This window comes from Momordica charantia (assembly GCF_013281855.1).
Source record: "Momordica charantia cultivar OHB3-1 chromosome 2 unlocalized genomic scaffold, Mcharantia_2.0 BLBB01000002.1, whole genome shotgun sequence".
NCBI classification, from domain to species: domain Eukaryota; kingdom Viridiplantae; phylum Streptophyta; class Magnoliopsida; order Cucurbitales; family Cucurbitaceae; genus Momordica; species Momordica charantia.
In genome coordinates, this window is record NW_028275160.1 from 13,313,374 (window position 1) to 13,334,186 (window position 20,813).

At 44.1% G+C, this 20,813-nt stretch overlaps 2 protein-coding genes across 2 annotated transcripts; both read left to right on the forward strand.

Moving 5' to 3' along the window:
- The first annotated feature begins 11,077 nt into the window (after positions 1–11,077).
- Positions 11,078–13,084, forward strand: LOC148212849 (uncharacterized). The gene is made up of 3 exons (XM_088120397.1): positions 11,078–11,843; positions 12,024–12,721; positions 12,878–13,084. The coding sequence occupies exons 1-3, from the start codon at positions 11,078–11,080 to the stop codon at positions 13,082–13,084; spliced, it is 1,671 nt and encodes a 556-aa protein (XP_087976523.1).
- A 51-nt stretch (positions 13,085–13,135) lies between these two features.
- Positions 13,136–18,672, forward strand: LOC148212850 (uncharacterized). Its single transcript, XM_088120398.1, has 3 exons — positions 13,136–13,309; positions 13,406–13,782; positions 18,660–18,672. The coding sequence occupies exons 1-3, from the start codon at positions 13,136–13,138 to the stop codon at positions 18,670–18,672; spliced, it is 564 nt and encodes a 187-aa protein (XP_087976524.1).
- The last annotated feature ends 2,141 nt before the right edge of the window (positions 18,673–20,813 follow it).

Sequence of the window (20,813 nt, forward strand, 5' to 3'; positions counted from 1 at the left end):
GAAGGAGCGTTGTACCGACGTGGCTTCTCTCTGCCTCTGCTTAAGTGTGTGACTCCCAAAGAAGGCCTTTACATTCTTAGAGAAATCCATGAAGGGGTGTGTGGAAACCACTCAGGCGCCAAGTCGTTGTCGGCCAAGGTGGTTCGACAAGGGTACTATTGGCCCACTGTCGAACAGGATGCAAGGCAATTTGTGAAAACCTACAACAACTGCCAGCGTTTTGCAAACATTATTCATCAACCTCCCGAACTGCTTACCCCCATCTCGGTCCCATGGCCATTCGCGCAGTGGGGGGTAGATATCATAGGTCCTTTTCCTCTGGGCAAAGGACAAACCAAGTTCGCCGTTGTCGCTGTGGACTACTTCACCAAGTGGGCCGAAGCCGAGGCACTATCCCACATCACAGAGTCCAGATTCACATCTTTCATATGGGCAAACGTTGTATGCCGTTTTGGTATACCAAATGTTATTGTGACGGACAACGGAAAGCAGTTTGATAACGCGAAGTTCAAGGACTTTTGCAGTAACCTGGGAATACGTCATCTTAGCTCGTCCCCTGCTCATCCGAAGGCGAACGGGCAGGTCGAAGCAGTAAACAAAATCATAAAGCGGGGACTCAAGCTGAGATTGGACTCTAGAAAGGGACGATGGGCCGAGGAGCTACCTGAAGTATTATGGTCGTATCGGACCACCCCGAGAGAGTCAACTGGTGAAACTCCGTTCTCGCTAGCCTTTGGCTACGAAGCTGTTGTACCAGTTGAGATCAGCATACCAACAGACAGAGTAGAGCAGTACGAGCCAGCGAAGAACGAAGAAGAGCTACTCCTTAACCTGGACTTATTGGAAGAAAAAAGGGAAATGGCTCAGCTGCGCCTAGCAGAGTATCAAAACAGAATGGCCAGACATTACAATGCCCGAGTTCGACCTCGAAGCTTCCAAGTTGGACATTTGGTCTTAAGGAAGATTCAGAGTCATGTGGGCACCCTTGACCCAAGTTGGGAGGGACCGTTTGAGGTTAAAGGCATAGTCCGGCCCGGAACGTATATGCTGGCCGTCCTGGAAGGACAAGTGCTTGCAAATCCATGGAACGCGGAGCACTTGAAGCGCTACCCTTGAAATGTCAAAATAGTCCTAAAATGGACTTGTAAAAATTTTCAAGGGACGAAATATTTAATAAACGAAGTTATTTAATTTCGTGATTCCAAGTTCGATCAGAAATTAAATGGGGGCCACAGACTCCCATAAGACTTAAGATCGGCAAGGTAAAGCTAAAAATTTATCAAATTCAATCCTCTAAACCTATGGGTGCGAGGTGCGATGTGAGTATTAATTATGGACTAAAAATTCAACCCTTTAAACGTTCAAGTTAAAGGTGCGATGTAGGAAGTTCAAATTGTTGCTTAGTATTATCTTCTGGACTTCTGAGTTCGAGGAGAAATATTAAAGACCAATTAAAGAAACTCTTAGATTCAAACCTTAAGGGTGCGATGTGAAAAATTATCTCACGCTCAATCCTTCAAACTTACGAGTTAAGAGGTGCGAGATGGAAATTATTCATAGATAAGTTCCAGCTTACAAAAGCAAATCTAAAAAGTTTAAGGAAAAAGTAACGGAAGAAAGAATCAGAGCTAGATGCAGAATCGCAATCAAATGTAAGGAATGAAGAATTCATTGATTGGAGGACAGAGCCAAGGCTTATAGACCTTGCAGCTCTGCCCAAATACTTACAAAGGAAAATAAAAAAGAAAAAAAGAGAGAGAAAGAGAGCCTCAACTACTTCCGAAGTGGGAGGACAGCTAGCTCTGGGAGCCCAGAAGGTTGACCTCTTGGGATCCCCCCTGCTGAGAAGGAACCTCATCTTGTGCCGTGCTGACCTCATTAGGCTCTTGGCTAGGAGCATCCTCTTCCTCCACATTGGAGTAGTCAGAGTCCAGCTCCCTGACGTACTTATCCACCAGTGATTGGGGGATAGGAGTATCGTTGGACCCAGAAGCTCACTTCTCAGCATACTTCTTCTTGAGATCGCTAAGATCAATCTGAAGATGAGGCATGTCGGCAGCAATGCTCTTCATCAGGAACTTGAAGCCGGCATCATTGAAGTCCTTCGCAAACCCATCGAAGTCTGGGTGTTGCTTGAACGACTCCTCTGGTAAGGCGCTCCTTCAGGTCTTTGAGCTCGGTCGTAAGGCGCCCAATTGAGGCATCCTTCTCCTCAAGGACTTGAGCGAGGTCGTCCTTCTCCTTCAGGAGTTAGAATTGCTCCTTCTCCAGCCCTTTGGTGATAGCATGGGCTGCTTAGAGGTGGGCCTTGTGTTTCTCACCCTCCTTCTTCAGAAGCTCGGCCTTGGCATCCACCTCGGCCCTTAAAATATCCACCTTGCCCTGGGCCTTTAGCAGCTCGCCCTTTAGCGTGGTGGCAACCTCTAAGGCAGCAGAGGAGTTCTCCCTCTCCTTCGCTACCAAAGCCTCTCTTCCATCCAGCTCGGCTTTGATCATAACCGCTGAATGAATGGAAGCGACAAACGCCTGCGAAAATCAAAGAGCACAATGGTTAGACCAAGCTGAGAATTGAGAAAGTAAAAAATGGTAAAAAATGGCACAAAAGCAGGTCTTACCTCGGCAGCGTTGTCAATGGTCCTCTGCAATACAGACCCAGGATCACTCACGAACTTGGATGCTCTCCTCAGACAGCGGTCCAAGCACGTGGCCGAGATGCGGGACACCTGGTCCTTCACCCCGGAGCTTGACGGTTCCATCCTGAACCGCATTCTCACATCGGATGTTCCCCCCATCCGAGCTTCGAGGTCATCCACCAAATGAGCATCGCTCGTAGGCAGAGTCCCACGAGCCCCAGCCTCCGAGGAGGAGGAAGTTTTCTTCTTCTTTCTTCTTCTCCTCAAAGGAGATTCTCCCCTCACCTCGTTCAGGGGAGATACGTCAAGTGCCTCGGACTTCTCCCTTGGACGCTTCTCTCCAGATCAATCCCCAGATAAGTCAAGCTCGATCACGGGGGTGGGGACTGCAGAAGATGGCTCAGAGTTACCATGGGCCTCAGTCCGTGGCACCGTTGGCGTCACCGGTTCAGCACCCACCACGGTCTTGAGGGCGTGAGCACGACCCTTGGACTTGCGCTTCACACTTCCAGTGAATCCGCACACCATTGCTGCAAAATAAACAAGCATAAAGTTTGAGATCAAAGGAAAGTTAAGATTGAAGTCGAGATCGAACACGGCTTAGCGAGCTCGGAGTTCGGCCTTGAAGCTTGAATTGGTCGAACCAGAGGGTTGTAGTCTAGTAACCCCGACTCCAAGAGTAGCTTGTCGGTGACCAAGGTTCCGATTTTCCGGCCCCTGGAGAAGTGATCCTTGTAGTATTTGAGGGTATCGAAGGTGGCTTGAGCAAGCTCGGGAATCAGTTTGATCGACACTGCACAAGACAAAAAAGATTCAAGTTAGACATGAAAAAGGAAGAATAGAAAACTTCAAAGAGGTAAACACAACAGCCTCATACCTAGATTCCCAAACCTAACAGGCACGTCAAAGAAGGGACGACCTGACTCGTCCTTTGCCAGCCATTCCCCTGAGGTAAAGAACCACTTACCTACCCATCCTTTGATGGAGGTCGGCCCCTTGACTATGCCACCCGCGCCCTTCCTCGCGCACATATAATACCGACCTGGTTTTTTAGCTATCCTCTTGGCCTCAAAGCACCCAAGAAGTTGATCAACGCTTAATAGCTTGGCCTCATCCTCGTCCCGAGCTCACAACCAAAAAAGAATAGCTAAAGCAAAAATGACACCCCACCCATTGGGGGCCACTTGAGCAGGAGCCAGTCCAGTTCGGTTCAGGAACTCCAGAGCAAAAGGATGAAGGGGAAGTCTGAGGCCGTACTCAAACATCTTTAAATAAAGAGTGACCCATCCCTCTAGGGGATTGTCAGCTCTTTCCCCTTCCTCAGGAATCCTAAGAAGAATATCGTTCGTAATTTTTAACCCCCTACGGAGGGGTCCGAGATAGTGCTCGGGCATCTTTGAAGGATACTCCAGACCCTGGCCCGAGGTGGAGGTATCACTATCCTCTCCATCATCTGAGAACCTAAAGTTCTCTATTTCTTCCAGCTCGGACTCTAACCTACGAGCTAAGCCCTCTCTAGAATCACTTGATTTTGGGGGCGAACTACTTATGGTACGACCCGCACTACCTAGGCTATCACTACTGGAAGGGGAAAACAAAAAAACCACCATATTCGAAAAAGAAGTAAACAAGAATGACTGACCTATGGAAGGTTCGAGCTAGTTTCAGATCGAATTCCAGAAATTCAGGAAACGTGAGGTTTGACCTGAAATCTCGGGACTATTTATAACTAATCGGAAAAGTCTCTGCACCGTACACGTGTAATCAACGAGCGGCTAGGATCTCCTCGAGATACGAACGGCGGAATACTTGAGTGCTCCCACAACCTAGCAGATCGAAACGTCTTCCGCAACGGTCATATTCCCTCTACGAATGAAAAGTCGCCATGTGTCCAGAATGGACTCGGATGAACTTCTCTGCCAGGTCGAGATCGAACCTGATAGAGAGGGGGCCAATGTTTGGGGGTAAAATATACCTAGGACATCTGGAGGACTCTTATTGGTGTTTGAAGAAACTGAATGAGGGATTGCCCTAGGTCCACCTCGGCCCTGCCGAGGAAATCGGGTTCGCCCATTATAAAAAGGCTAAGTATGGGCGTCAAGGTTCGACCTGGTTGGGATCCGACCTGCTTGGAACCCGACAGGCTCGACATGAGAAAAGATGTATAACCGCCGGTCGTGTGTACTGTCGTATCCATCACCTATAAATAGAGGGCTTCATTTCACGCTCAGGTATCGAATCTCACCTCGAACTAAATACAGAATCCGATCTATACTGACTTGAGCGTCGGAGTGCTTACCCTCTTGTGCAGGTCCACCCTAGTGTTCAGGTCAGATTCGGAGACCGAGTTCGAGCTTGATTCGCGAAGAACCGTTGTGCAAACTCTTGCATAAACAATATATATATAGTACACGAATATTAACTTTCATTCATACTATTTCCTCGCACATAAATATATATATGCATATATTAACTTGATTTGTTCATACTTTTCCTTTTTATTTTATTTGGATAGATTTATACTCTTTCCTTTACACATAACATAACCCAAATTCACGTTCGAAATATAGAGAAGAAGAGGAAAAAAATTAGGGACACTTGCATATGGCAAAAAATTGTAGTAAAATAAGTAAAATAGCAACCACATTTAGTTTTTTCAAATATAGCAATTTTTTTTAGAAAAAACGGAGGTCCAATTGTAAAATTACAAATTCACCATATTGGATACGAATTCTGGCCTGCCACGTGTCATGATCGAAGAGGTGAGTTGAATTAACGCGCACACAGAATATGGGAATTGACTCTAAAATACTCAGGTCGGCAGTCAGGGTAGGACCTACAGTGCCGAGTCAACCCAAGGCGAAGTCCGTAACAATGTCACTTCCGAACCCGACAACACGCCGCGTTTTTAGGGTGTGTTAGAGTTCTTGTTGGGTCCAGTTTCTATAAATAGAAACCCTTGCCTTAAATGCAAGGTACGAATCCTAGATAAACTCGACGAGTTAGCTCGGACTAGAACTAACTTGCTCGTCGGAGTGCTAACTTTGTTTTGCAGGTTTCGTGAGTGGTCTGGGAAAGTGTGGAACAGCGGTCAATAGCTCATCCTGTACTTTTCGACCTAGTACTAATCCGAGCTTGACAGTTTCGAGCTCAAACATTTGGCGCCGTCTGTGGGGAATGAAGACATATTCAGAAGTCAGTCCCGTTTCGTAGCCTGAGCTAATGGCCCAAACCCGCTCCCAGTAGTCACGATCTCAACTTTCACCGACCCGCCCTCCGGGGAGGGATGCCGCCACCCCCCATGCCTACCCTCGCCGCACGTATTCTCAAGTGGCGGGAACTCCCGTCGTCGAGCGACAGCTCCAGGCGGGGGTTGTCAAGGAGAATGGGGGTCAGTCAGCCACATCCGATCCCACGACAGTTCGGGATTTTTGCCTCGCCTCCGATTAGTTTTCGCCGGTACAGCCTCCGAGGAACGGGTTGCCGCCCCGTGTTCCTCGTATTCATAGCTGGGGGAACACAGGTGCGTGTTCCGGGGCAAGCGCTGATGCGGACGTGGACCCCGCCGTGGTAGCCAACGTAATCGTCGAGCTTACAGAAGTCAAGGCGCGACTTGAAGCAGTCGAGAAGGGCAATGAAGTGTCCGACTCATCCGTCTCCAGAGATCCCGCTCGAGGAAGGGGGCCGATGCATCCTGTTGGGTGTGTTGCCCTAAACTCGTAGTTTGTATTTTGTAAAAACAAATGTCTATTTAATAAAGTTTTATTCAATAAATTTGTTGTTGAATCATAGCTTTGCATTGTCCAAAATCCAATAAACTAAACATCCAAGGTTATTTTTTATGTAATCGGGACAGTATATATACTGGGTATATAGTTGATATACGGGGTATATATTTGATATACCCCTGATATAATGAATGGATAATGTCCCGTGAATAACCTAAAAGGTCTATAGTATATGGCTAAGGCTGGTGTTGGGATTTTCTCTACCTTTAAAAATATTAGAGACTCGTGCAAGCGCACACGGTCACAAGTAATACTCGGAAGTAATCCAAGGTCGAATCCTCAGGGACTTGTTGCTTTTCAAAATCAAGTAATGCAATGAAATAGTTCAAATATGCAATTGTGACTTAGGAAGAAAATAATGGTGAAATGTTGTTGTTTGGGGTTTTAACTATCAAGCAATTTAATGAAACTCAACCTCCTTGTCTCCTACCTTAGTTTTGATGCAAAACATGGAAAACACACTATGTTGGGAAAATGCACCAGGCGCAATTCCTGACTTTTCTTGGGATTTGAGTTCTACTCTTTCACTACCGCTTTTGGCTGCTGCAGAGACTAGGGTAACCTACAATCATATTCCTATGTGTGATTACAATCCTAGAGAATATCTACCAACTCATTTGCATTATGGGTCAGAGGGCCTATGCCTAGGACCATATTTTATGCGCTTATTCCTAAGTCACATCCCATATTGGTTTCCTATTATTTTACCTAACTCACCTTTCCCAAGGTTGGGCTTTCGTGTATAAATCAAGTTCCCACCGGCCGAATGGAAAAAAGACGTAAAGAGAAGTTTTTAGAAACCAACCCAAAAAAGTGTCAGGCGCAATCTGGCCAAAATCCCGAGCGTGTTGAAAATCAAATCTTTTGACTAAGGCATTCCACAAGGAGGTTGATAACTAATTTAGAACATAATTAAATGAAAGTAAATGCACGAAAACATAAAGAAAGTATTTTTCATTGAATTTAAATGAATAAACGAGCCGTACAAGGAGTTCTAGCTTAACCCTCTTCTCTCTCGAGCGTGAGGGGAGTTGAAACTCGCTAAAGAACTTTAAAAGAACAGAATGAACAAAGAACGAAAGTAAGAACTCGAATTAAAAGCACTACGAAAGGTAAAAGCGTAAAAAACGAAGAAATGAACAACTAGAACATGAACATAAACCCTAAAAACGTGTTCTACAACTAAAGAGCATCTAAAAGAAGATGAAATGAAGCTTGGAAGGGATGATTTGCTAAAGGATGGATGGCTTCCTTTTATAGCACCATAGGTTGGTTGAAACTCCCCTCCATTTTAGGTGGAAAAGGGTTGAGATTCACCTAACCACCTCATTTGGACTTGGACTCACGATTTTGAACATGTGGGAAATGTCCTCCTTGCCCTTCATTAATCAAAACGTGCGTTTTGACAAATTGCCTTCCAAAAATGCGTCAGGCGCAATTCTGCAAAAGACAGAATTCTGTTATTTTCTTCCAACTTTGACCGCATTTATCTCATATTTTTCCTAAAGTACCATAGTTTGACTTTTATGCATAAATAATCTATGTATGCTCTACTTTAAGAATATATGGTCCTTTTTGGCAAATAATAATGGGAAATGGGTCAAAAACGTGGTCAAACAGGGCTACCGACACATGTTTCTACAGTAAAAAGTCAACCCTAACAGCTGGGTATCTTATCCTGGCAACACTATGGATACGGCCTGCTCTGTAAAGGTTACAGACGACTCGATCCAGGTCGTTCGTGTGGAGACATGCGAGTGGGGGTATCCTATTCAATGAGTTTGTATAAGATCGGACCGCGAAATAGGCAATCTTTAGATGTAACACCGTTAACTAATAGATTGTCATTTCTTAGGATGACCAGGCAACTCATTCTCAATCCTGAGTGAGTTATGGACTCCTGCCTTTGAGGGCTCGTTCTTTGATCTGTATGGGTGAGAGTGGCCCAAGTCGCCGACTCAACATTCCTACCATTTTGGGGATGAGGCCAAGTGGGGAGCTGGGAACATAACTTCACAAGATGGAATTCACTCCTTCCCGACTTTAGGGAAGTAGGTGAGTGTTCCCTTAAATGCTGACTCCGGGACTTAAACAAGGGGCCCCACCCTCTCATTGGCGGAGAGGGACTTCCGGTTATTGGTTGGACCATAATCGGGTTGTTCATTAGAGGATTAGGGTGTTTAAGGAGTAAGATGTAACTTAGGGGTAAAACGGTAATTTGACCCAACTTGAGTTACGAACACTCGTGAAGGATTGACTCGTCATTAATGGTCGTATATCCATGGACACGAAAACATTCTGCAGTGAGAAGAGTGCAACTGCGGGTCTTTAGTAGAATGACTCGTAGTTAACGAATCTAGATTAACTCGGTCAATGAGTTTGACCGATTAATCTTGCATCGTTGGAGCTTCGGATCTGTAGGTCCATTAGGTCTCCTTGCTAGCTCATAACGGGTAAAACGAGGATAAAATTTTTTGAAGAATTTGAATTGTTCAAATTACTTAAGGGATTATATGTATATTGATACATTATAATATATAGTTAATTGTAAATTAAAACTATATATTATGAGAGATGTTATTTGAATCTTAGGTTATACGAGAGAAATGTTTTAGAATATGATTCTAATTTTATAATAATTAAGTGTTAATTATTTATGTATATATATATTTATTAATTATTAATTGGATTAATAATTAATTATATTAATTAATTTGATTAATTAATTTTATATATATTAATTATTATATATATATATTATATATATATTTTAATTATTATTATATATATTATATATATCTTTATATTAATATTAATATTATTAATATTAACTCCCCTACAAAATTGCAGGGGAGTGGGAGGTGTTGTGACGTGGGGAGTTACCCCACGTCACCCTTCTTCTTCTTCTCCAAGTGTTGGAGAAGCAGATGAAGAAGGTTACACACAGAACAGAAAAAAAAAAGGATCTCCCATCGACTTCTCTCAAAATTCTCTCAATTTCCCCCTCTCTTCGATCAAAGTGCTACCACAAGCACGATCCCGAGACCCAAGAGGATAGCGAGGAAGAACCGGTGGTGGTGTTCGAGGGGAATTCACTGAAGAAACGTTCTTCAAAGATTTGGAATTTCCCCTGTATTTTCTTCTTTAAAACTCGATTTTGTATCCCGAAAATCAGCAACGAAAATCCGTTTCCGCTCCGAGATTTACATCCCGTCACATCCAACCCAAAGAATGGAGTATCAGTTCCGACCTCGTAGGGAGGCCCGAGCAAGAGCACACTCGCGAAGGCCACAGCGCCTTGGAACGGGCAGTGTCCCGAGAGAACAGGTACGTAGCCGCCCTCAGCGGGATGACCAGGTGGAGGGCCAACACACGAGGGTCCGACCAATTCGAACCCCCCAGGCATCGTTTTGTAGCTACAACGCCTGTCCGGGCTGAGGTGAGGGGCCACCAAGACGACGGGGGGTAGCAACTGAAGATCGGGAGTACCAGGTCGACGATAAGGAAGGAAGCCCGGAGGTCGAGATCGAGAGAGGTCCCTCCAGGGCGATCACTCGTTTCAATCCGAGGTGGACCTGCTACGAGACCAATTTCAAAAAGAAATAGAAGATCTCAAGCGGCAGTCCAGACCTGTAGACCTACATCAGCCGGCCGAGTGACGCTATGAAGTGCCGAACATTTCAATTAGCCTTGGAAGGCTCGGCCAGGTTGTGGTACCGACAGTTGAAGTCTCGATCCATCGACAGTTATCAACAGCTGAAAAGGTTGTTCATCAACCAGTTCTTAGCTCGGCAGTTCTTGAAGTTGCCGCCCTCGCACCTCGGAACGGTGAAGCAACGGGATAATGAGTCCCTGACAGAGTACATCGCCCGATTCATGGACGAGCATGTCAAGGTGGTGAGCTGTACCGACGACATCTCCATGATGTACTTCACCACGGGTTTAAACGACGGGAATTTGATGATAGAGTTCGGAAGCCGTCTGCCGACCTCCCTAAACGAGATGCTCGCCCGAGCTCGCTAGTACATTGATGGCCTGGAGCTATGGAAGGCCAATGAAGCCAGGCGGAACGGCCGCAGTAAAGATCGGGACCATAAGTCCCCTCCTCCCAAGAAGCAACGTAGTGATGATCGGAGCTCGTCTCGGTGGGCCGACGATAACAAGAGTAGAGGCCGTCGCGACGAGAGAGTCCCTTCAGATCGTCGAGGGCCGAAGTTCGATAGGTTCACTCCGCTGAACGCCTTAATTGCAGAGATCTACGCGGCAACTGAAGATACCGACTTGGAAGTGTTGTTCGCAGCCCCAGAAAAGCTCCGCCGACCTTCCGGGAAGCGACACAAGCGCCTCTACTACCAATTCCATAAAGATCACGGCACGACACTTCTCGTTGCTTCCACTTGAAGGAGCAAGTCGAGGATTTGATCCGAAGAGGTTATTTGAAGAAGTACGTCGGCAATAGAGAAAGAGCAGAACCAGAAGGATCGGCTCGGGAGGAAAAGAGAGAAAGATCACAGCTACCTAGGAGAAAGGAGGATCATCCTACTGTAATAAACACTATCCCTGGCCCGATAAGCCGCGCACGAAGTCTGCACCTTGTACCCGAGGGAGCCCGTTGTGCCGATCTTATTTGATGACCCGGATGGTGAATGAGTGCACATGCCCCATAATGACGCCCTAGTAATCACCCCACTAATAGATCACGTGAAGGTCAGAAGAGTTATTATCTACGGTGGAGCGTCGACTAATATCTTGTCCTTTTCGACCTACACGGCACTGGGGTGGGAGAGGAAGCACTTGAAGCACAGCCCGACACCCTTGGTCGGCTTCACTGGGGAGTCAGTTAGCGCAGAGGGATGCATCTCGCTCCCCATGATCGTCGGCGAAGGAGGTCAGCAGGTGACCAAGGTCACGGAGTTTGTGGTAATAGATCAAAGCTCGATGTACAACGCCATACTTGGTCGGCCTCTGATTCACGACCTCAAAGCAGTCTCGTCCACTTACCACCAAGTGTTGAAGTATCCGACCCCGGCTGGAGTCGCAACAGTCCAAGGAGAGCAGAAGACGTCGAGAGAATGCTACACAGTTGCGATAAAAGGAACTAACACTTGCGCGGCGATCATGGGGCTAGAAGTAACCGCGCCACCAAATGCCGACGAAGCAGAGCCCAGCCACGGAACCCCAGCTGAGGAGTTAGAACTTGTCCCCTTGCTGGGGCCGGATAAGCAGGTCAGCATCGGCAGCAGACTAGGGGCCGAGGTGAAAGAAGAGCTCATCGACTTTCTCAAAGCGAACTCCGACGTATTTGCATGGTCCCATGAAGACATGCCAGACATAGACCCAAGTATAATGGTGCATAGGCTCAATGTAGATGCTAGCTTTAGGCCTGTGAGGCAAAAGCGTCGACCTGTCGACACCGAGCAAAGTAATGTAATTTGTAAATAAGACGAGCAGTTGCTACAAGCTAATTTCATAAGAGAAGTTCACTACCCCGCTTGGCTCTACAAGCTAGTTAAAAAGTCTAACGGCAGGTGGCGTGTCTGTATTGACTTTACGAGCCTGAACAAGGCGTGTTCGAAAGACTGATTCCCCCTACCTCGGATAGATCAGCTCGTCAACGCAACAGCAGGTCACGAGCTACTCTCCTTCATGGACGCCTACTCCAGGTACAACCAAATTCGGATGCATACGCCCGACCAGGAGCACACCGTCTTTGTTACCGACCAAGGGCTATATTGCTACAACGTCATGCCTTTCGGTCTAAAGAACGTTGGGGCGACCTACCAATGGATGGTCAACATGATGTTCGCCAAGCAGATTGGATGCAACATGCAGGTGTATGTGGACGACATGTTGGTGAAGAGTAAGCGGATGAGCTCACATTTGGCCGACCTGGCAGAAGCCTTCAGCGTACTTCGGAAGTATCTGATGAAGCTCAACCCAAGCAAGTGCACCTTTGGGCTATCGTCAGGAAAATTCCTCTGGTTCATGGTCCACGAACGCGGAATTGAAGCCAATCCGGACAAGATAAGAGCGGTCCTTGACATGGAGGCGCCGAGGAATATCAAGCAGCTACAGAGGTTGAATGGTCGTCTGGCAGCCTTGAATCGCTTCGTATCTCGCTCCACTGATAAGTGCCACCATTTCTTCCAAACGCTAAGGAAAAAGGGTCGGTTCGAATGGATCGACGATTGCGAAGCAGCACTTCAGCAGTTGAAGCAGTACCTCAGCACGGCCCCATTACTGTCTAAGCCATTGCCTGACGACGTTCTCTACCTATACTTAGCCGTGTCGGAGAACACAGTGAGCTCAGTCCTAGTACGGGAAGCAGAAGATCGGTAGATCCCCGTGTACTACACGAGCAAGTCGATGACTAAGGCCGAGGCTCGTTACCCCTGTGTTGAAAAGCTGGCCCTAGCACTGGTGACTTCGGCATGACGTCTGCGACCTTACTTCCAGGCGCACAAGATAATTGTTCCGACGAACTTTCCCTTGAGGCAGATTTTCTACAAGTCCGAAACGTCAGGCCGACTGATGAAGTGGCCCCTAGAGCTCAGTGAGCATGACATCGTCTTCCAACCGAAAATAGCGTTGAAGGGTGAGGCAGCTGCACACTTCGTTGCAGAGCTGACCCCACCCAGGCAAGGGGGCAATGTCCGTGACTAATGGACACTCTATGTGGATGGTTCATCCAACGAGAAAGGTTATGGGGCAGGCATGCTGCTCCTCGGCCCCGGTGGTCTTCGGTTCGAATACGCACTTCGGTTCAGTTTTCGAGCTTCGAACAACGAAGCCGAGTATGAAGCTTTGATAAATGGTCTGAAAGTCGCAAGGGGAATGGGCGTGAAGCGTCTCTTGATCCTCAGCGACTCCCAACTGATCGTCAATCAGGTAACTGAGGAATACCAAGTGAAAGACGCTCTGGAGAAGTATCTGGCCAAAGCCTGAGGGCTTCTCACTCGGTTTGAGGACTATGTTATTTGACAGGTGCCGAGATCCGGGCAGGGATCGATTCTTTACTATGACCACCGTAGACCAATTGAAAGCGATGTAGCGCAGCTTCGTAGCTCCTTTTGTTTTCGCTTAGCCTCGGCCTACGAGACCGACTTGCCGAGAATGGTTCCAGTTGAAATACTTGTCGAGTCGTCCATCGACCAGCCTGAAGTAATGGAGGTACAGCCAGCTCAACCTACGTGGATGGACCCAATTAAGAACTTTCTGATCAGTGGCTTAGTTCCGGACAATCCGAGCCAAGCTAGAAAACTCCGACGTCAGACGGCTCACTACTTGATGCAAGAAGGCAAGCTCTTCAAGACGGGATATTCCCTACCATTGTTGCGGTGCCTCGACCCAGAGGAGGCGAGGTATGTTATATTGACTGAGGTTATGCTGAACACACGCACTAAGCGTGGTAACAATTCTATAGATGCAAGCGCACACCTGTCAGAGTAATATAAAATGGATGGAGTATCCAAGTATCGATCCTGAAGGACTTCTAAATAATTTCCAAACTCTAAAGTTTTAATGAATAGTGAACGTTGAAATGAGTGATTCTTGTAAAATGGGAAGTGGTCACAAATAATGGTTTCGGATTTGGGGTTTGGTCTTATAATGGTAAAACCTAGCTCGAATTACTTCAAGTTAGCCAACAAAGAATCAAGGATACGCTAAGGACGATATGCATTTTACTTTAGGAACCAACGACTACGCTTTTCACTTGACTTATGTCTAAGCAAGTTCAAAGTCCTAAGACATTCCCTAATATGTCTATTATGAGAGATATCTTAGTTTTATGATGGAAATAGTCGCAACCTCGGGTTAAGGTCCTATTTCTAGGCTACTTAATCGGAACCCTTATGTCTAAGGCGCTCCTCTCCTCGGTTTAACCACTCAACAATGCAAATAAGCAACCTTTTCAGTATTGACTTGTTAAGACTTACAGTGGCCTTCTCTAAATCGTAACTTTTTAGGAAAACATGTTGAGCAATGAGTGGAAAGCAAAAACACTACTTCTTAGCAACCCTTTTTAGAACTAAAAGGCTAACTATCCATAACCGGGCTAGAGACGGGAATTTAGAAAGACATATTGAAGAAAATACAGCAAGTAAAATGGTTGAAATTGAAATGCATGTGTGAAAAACAAAAGTTAACTAATGGAGAGTTTTGCTCGAGATTGAGAGCTTCGCCCTTCTCTTTCAAGCAAAGGGGAGTGTCACGTGCTCTTTCCTCCAAAAACACAATTCTCTTAAAAAAATAAAGTGAAGGAAAAGGAAAGATAAGCAAAGTGCTGGATTTTTATATATTTGAATAGGTAGGAAATAACTAAGTACAAACGGAAACAAAACAAAGCTCAATAAAGGAATGTAAAGTGCTCGGGATTTAAAAACTAAAAGCAACTAATGAAAGCAACTCAAAAGTACTTAGAAAGCAACAAAGAAACACTAAGAATGATCAAGAGAAGGAAACAAGGTTTGATGAATTTGGTGGAGAAGCTGCTGGAATTTATAGCTGTGCAGAATTGGTTAGGTAGGTCCTAAAACGCTGGTGGATCACCCATTTCCAACTCCTTTGACTGACTAAATCGTGCTCAAACTGATAGTGGAACACTTCTTCTACACGTATGCATCGGTTGGAACCACCAAAACGCATTGGAAGACGCGTTTCATTAAGGGCAAAGTTGGAAGAAAAACAGTTTTCTGCAGCCTTCCCAGGCGCTTGGCGCCTCCCATGAGGATGTTTCCGACTTTTTGCTTCTAAAACCTTCTTTTTATGCATGTAAACAAGCGTAATCACACCCCCAAACTTAACTTTTTGCTTGTCCTCAGGCAAAACTTAGCAACTTTAATCAGCTTTCTAACACATGGACAAGGTAAAGCAAAAGCAACCGAGATGTTCAATCATAAATTGTCTCAGGGAAAAGATGTCAAAGCCTACCATTCTATTGCCTTTGTAAGCTTAGTCACTATAAACCAAGTTTGAAATGATAAAAACTTTCTCTTTCAAAATCCTTTTTCCTTTCAAAAACAGAAAAAGTTTTCAAATACCCCTAAGGAATCTGCACACTCCCTTTTTACATTGAGACTTTTACATCTGAAAGACCGGCTACTAGCCCCTGAGGTTTCCACACACTAACATCGGTTTCAACCACAGCTACTCGTAGAACGACTTTGAAACTAACAGCTAGGTCATAAGACGACGACAATGAAAAACACGAAGTCATTTTATCACCATCCTTACTGCTATTTTCAAAGTCAACACCCAACCTAAAACTAAATGGGTGTCTACAGTAGGACTCGAAAATCATAAATACATTTTCTTTAACTCTCATTGTTTTTACCACTCTTTTCTATCTAACACAAGTATTTTCCCCACTCTTATTTTCTCTCAACAAGACTCTTTTTACTCTTTTGCAACTTTTGTCTTTTTTTTTAAGCTAAGTGCTTTTCAACACTTTCTTTCTTTCCAACTGACTCTTTTTCAAAAGAAAATAGCATGATTTTTCAAACATAAATAACATTTTATCTTTCTGAAACAATGACTGACACAACGACTGTCCCCCCCCCCCCAAACTTAAGAGAGACAGTGTCCTCACTGGGAAAAGACTTTTGCATCTGATGAAAAAAGGCTTAACAGTAAAAAGGACAAGGACTTCCTATATAGGGGCAAAGAAAAAGCTTAAAGTCTGTAAAGATCAAAAAGACATAAAAGAAAATGAGTTTATCACATAAACGAAGGAAATAGCTCAAAGCTTAGTCAGGCATAGAACAGAAAACTCAACAATCTTTTAGAATCATCATTGACATGAAATCACATGCACAACACAGATGCTTCAAAGTAGGCATGTGAAAAGCTAAACTAAGGTTAAGTGAAGGCATACTTTAAGTGATCAGAAGATAAACGATACTAATTTATGCATGCTTCAACTGAGCTCGAAACATAATCAATACAAAAAACATGCGTAGTAAGGCTAGAATATGCAAACGACATCATTAACCAAAAGAATAAAACACAAAAAATAGCAAAGAAGGAACCTCCCCTTGATGAAGTTGGAGGTTGTGGACTAGGATCAGTGTCGGTACTGGAAGATGGATGACCAAGGATAGCAGCTAGCGCTGGAGGCCATGAAGGTAAAACCGCAAAATCCAATGAAGCCCTCAAGTTGTAGATATGTTGCACGACTTCTCGAACCTGATCTCGCAGCTGGTGGTTATCCTCTCGGAGACGACGGATCTCAGATGTAGGAGACGTCCCAGTACCTGCCCTTCTTTGTAGCGCATGGGCGATAATTCTCCGAATATTCTTCTCTTCCACAACTGGGGCATCTCTCTTAATTTGATCCGCAGGGAGCTGCACACCTTGTCGCAAGCATAAAGAAGTGACCAAGCATGGGTGATAAAGCTTACCACGTATCCGGTGGGCACACGCATGGATACTAGTATTGATCAATTCTCCATAATTCACATCTATGCCCTTTAGCATGGCATAAACCAGCAGTGCCCTATCCTGAGTGACATGCTCATCATGCTCCGTTGGCAGAATTCTGTTTTTGACTATATATAACCATCCTGCAGCAGCGAGTGAAACATCCTCGGGTTTTAGTCGTACCTTGCCATGAGTAGTCAAATCCCAAGTGGCAGAGGGCTTCCCAACACATTCTAGAGCCTCACCGAGCTGTTCTAGAGTCGGAGTCACTAAAATCTTATTTCCCACAGCATCTCTGATATTCTCAATGTTGGGGGTGTAGTTGATCTGAGTGGCATCAAACCTTATTTCCTTCCCACGCACTATGGCTATATGGAACCGGGTTAAACATAAACGGTTGGTACATACCCGGATTGATCATTGGAGGAAGTTGTTGAGGATCTGCAACCCTAAACTCACTGTTTTGAGGTATATTAAGGGTGGGTAGCTGCTGAAAATTTACATAACCATGTGGGCCCATCATAGAAGGTTGTGTAGGAGCTTGGGAAGGAGAAGTAGGGAGTGAAGTGTGTTGAGAAGAAAAAACCATAGAAATAAACAAAGGCTGGAAATGTCTTCTTCTTCTTGGTTGTGGCTGAAAATCGAAAACAAGGGTGGTGAGGGAGTATTTTTTTTCGAAAAGCAAAGGGGAGGAAGAGAGTTGTGTGGGTTTTTGTTGAGGTGTAAGGCTTAGACAACGGGTCTATTTAAAGCTTCCCCAAACTAAATCCTAAATGGAAAGAGATTGAGTTTTAAGTTCAAACTAGGTTTCCTAAACCTAAAAGGAAAAAATAAGTTTGAATTTCAAATAGGATTAGGGAAACAAAATTTGAAGTATTTTTTAGTTTAAGGAGAGATGTGAAACTTAAATCACAAAGGATTAATGTTTGACCCAAAATAAAACCCATAAAATTCGAAAATGAAACCCAAACCACAAAGGAAAAAGATTTTTCGAAATGCTGGAAAAAACAGGGCAGGCGTCAAGCGCCTATGTGATTTTTTTTCGCAAAGGGAAGGCGCCAGGCGCCAGGCGCCTGCGTAATTTTCTTTTTTTTTTCTCAATGTTTTCAAGAACATTCTCTTCATAAGCAAAACTTTTTATGATTAAACAAAAAGAATGAAAGATATAAAAACTTCCTTCCTTTACTGTTGTTTTTTCAAAACGGATAAGAAGGAAAAACATTTTTCGCAAAAATTTATTGTCCTCAAAGTTGAATAGAGGTTTTTGCTCTATCCACTGGTTCTCCAAAATATGGCTTAAGTCTCTGCCCATTTACTTTAAAAATACTTCCCTTAGAGTCAACTAGATCCACTGCCCCATATGGGTAGACTTTAAAAATTTTAAAGGGACCAGACCATCTAGACTTAAGTTTCCCAGGAAAAAGTTTGAACCTAGAATTGAATAACAGAACCAGATCACCTTCTTGAAGATTGTTCGACCGAAGACGCCTATCATGCCACTGTTTAGTTTTTTCCTTAAACAGCTTAGCATTTTCATAAGAAAATTGCCTGTGCTCTTCTAATTCCAACAATTGTAACATCATCGCTTCACCTGCAGCTGACAAATCAAAATTTAATTTCTTAGTAGCCCAAAATGCTTTTTATTCTAGCTCAAGAGGCAAATGACATGCTTTTCCAAAGACTGGCCTATAGGGGGACATGCCGAGGGGAGTCTTAAATGTTGTCCTATATGCCCAAAGTGAATCATCAAGCTTCAAAGACCAATCCCTACGGTTAAGATTTACAGTTTTTTCTAAAATGTTTTTTATCTCCCTATTAGATATTTCGGCTAACTCATTCGACTAAGGATGATATGCTGTTGCAACCCTATGACGCACATTGTATTTAGCCAGCAAATTTTGCATAGACCTATTCACAAAATGAGCCCCCCCATCGCTTATCAGACAACGCGGGGTTCCATAACGCGTAAAAATGTGCTTTTGCAGAAAACGAATGACAACTTTAGAATCATTGGTAGCAGTTGCAATGGCTTCTATCCATTTTGAAACATAATCTACTGCTAACAATATATCAAGCTTACCATTGGAAGATGGAAATGGACCCATAAAATCTATACCCCACACATCAAATATTTCAATCTCAAGGATCGGGGTTTGAGGCATTTCGTCGCGTTTAGATATATTACCTGTCCGTTGGCATTTGTCACAAACCTGGGCAAACTTATGTGCATCTTTGAACAGAGTGGGCCAAAAGAACCCACTTTGCAAAACTTTGGCTGCGGTTTTGTGTCCTGCAAAATGTCCTCCATATGGAGACATATGACAAGCGTCTAATATCGCCTCGTGCTCTTCTTCTGCTACACACCTGTGTAAGATATTGTCAGGTCCTAGCTTATATAAAAAAGGTTCATCCCAACCATAAAATCGAACTTCATTTAGAAATTTCTTTACCTGTTGCTTGTTAAACTCATGAGGAACTATTCGACTTACTAAATAATTTGCTATATCGGCATACCACGGAACTGAATCAACTCACAAGAGTTGCTCGTCAATAAACTATTCACGTATAACAGTTCCATCACCACAGAGCGAGGATTCCAATCTAGACAGGTGATCAGCAATTTGGTTTTCAGTACCCTTCTTGTCCCTAATTTTAATATCAAACTCTTGAAGTAACAAAATCCATCGTATCAAATGTGGTTTCGCATCTTTTTTAGCAAATAAATATTTTAAAGCAGAATGGTCAGTAAAAACAATGACTTTTGTGCCTATCAAGTAAGACCTAAACTTATCAAAGGCGAACACAACTGCTAACAGTTCTTTTTCAGTAGTAGTGTAATTGAGTTGTGCATCGGTCAGAGTCTTACTAGCATAATATACAGGATGCAAGATCTTGTTTTTACGTTGTCCTAACATAGCTCCTATTGTATAATCACTAGCATCACACATGAGCTCGAAAGGTAAATCCCAATTAAGTTCGATAATTATAGGGGCTGAACTTAAAGCAACTTTCAACATTTCAAATGATTTTAAACAGTCATCATAAAAAACAAATGGTCTATCATGTTCTAAAGTCTTTTATAAAGCGGCGGTAAAATCCCCCATGCCCTAAAAAACTTCTAATCCCTTTAACATTCGTGGGAGGAGGTAGCTTTGAAATGATGTCTATCTTAGCGTGGTCTACCTCTATTCCTTACTTGGAAATTTTGTGACCCAAAACAATACCCTCTTGTACCATGAAATGACACTTCTCCCAATTTAAGACTAGGTTTGTTTGTCCACATCTCTCCAATACTCTCTCCAAATTAACTAAACATGCGTCAAAAGAATTTCCAAAAACAGAAAAGTCATCCATAAAAACTTCTAGAATATTTGCTACCATGTCAGAGAAGATGGCCATCATACACCTCTGAAAAGTCGCGGGTGCATTGCATAATCCAAAGGGCATTCGCTTGAAAGCGAACGTACCATACGGACACGTAAATGTTGTCTTCTTCTGGTCTTCTGGAGCAATAGTAATTTGATTATAACCCGAATATCCATCTAAGAAACAATAGAAATCCTTACCTGCCAGACGGTCGAGCATCTGGTCAATAAACGGTAGAGGAAAATGGTCTTTCTTCGTTACCTTGTTGAGTTTGCGATAGTCAATGCAAACTCTCCACCCACTCACAGTTCGGGTTGAGATGAGCTCATTCTCCTCGTTGGCCACCATGGTTATACCCCCTTTCTTTGGTACACACTGTACTGGGCTTACCCAGCTGCTGTCGAATATTGGGTATATAACACCGACGTCAAGCCATTTAAGAATTTCTTTCCTTACAACCTCTTTCATCTTCGGGTTCAACCGCCTTTGACTCTCAATAGAGTTCTTAGCATCTTCTTCCAATAAGATTTTGTGCATGCAAAAGGTCGGGCTTTATCCCTCGGATATTGCTATCGTCCATCCAATGGCCTTTTTGTGCTTCTCCAAA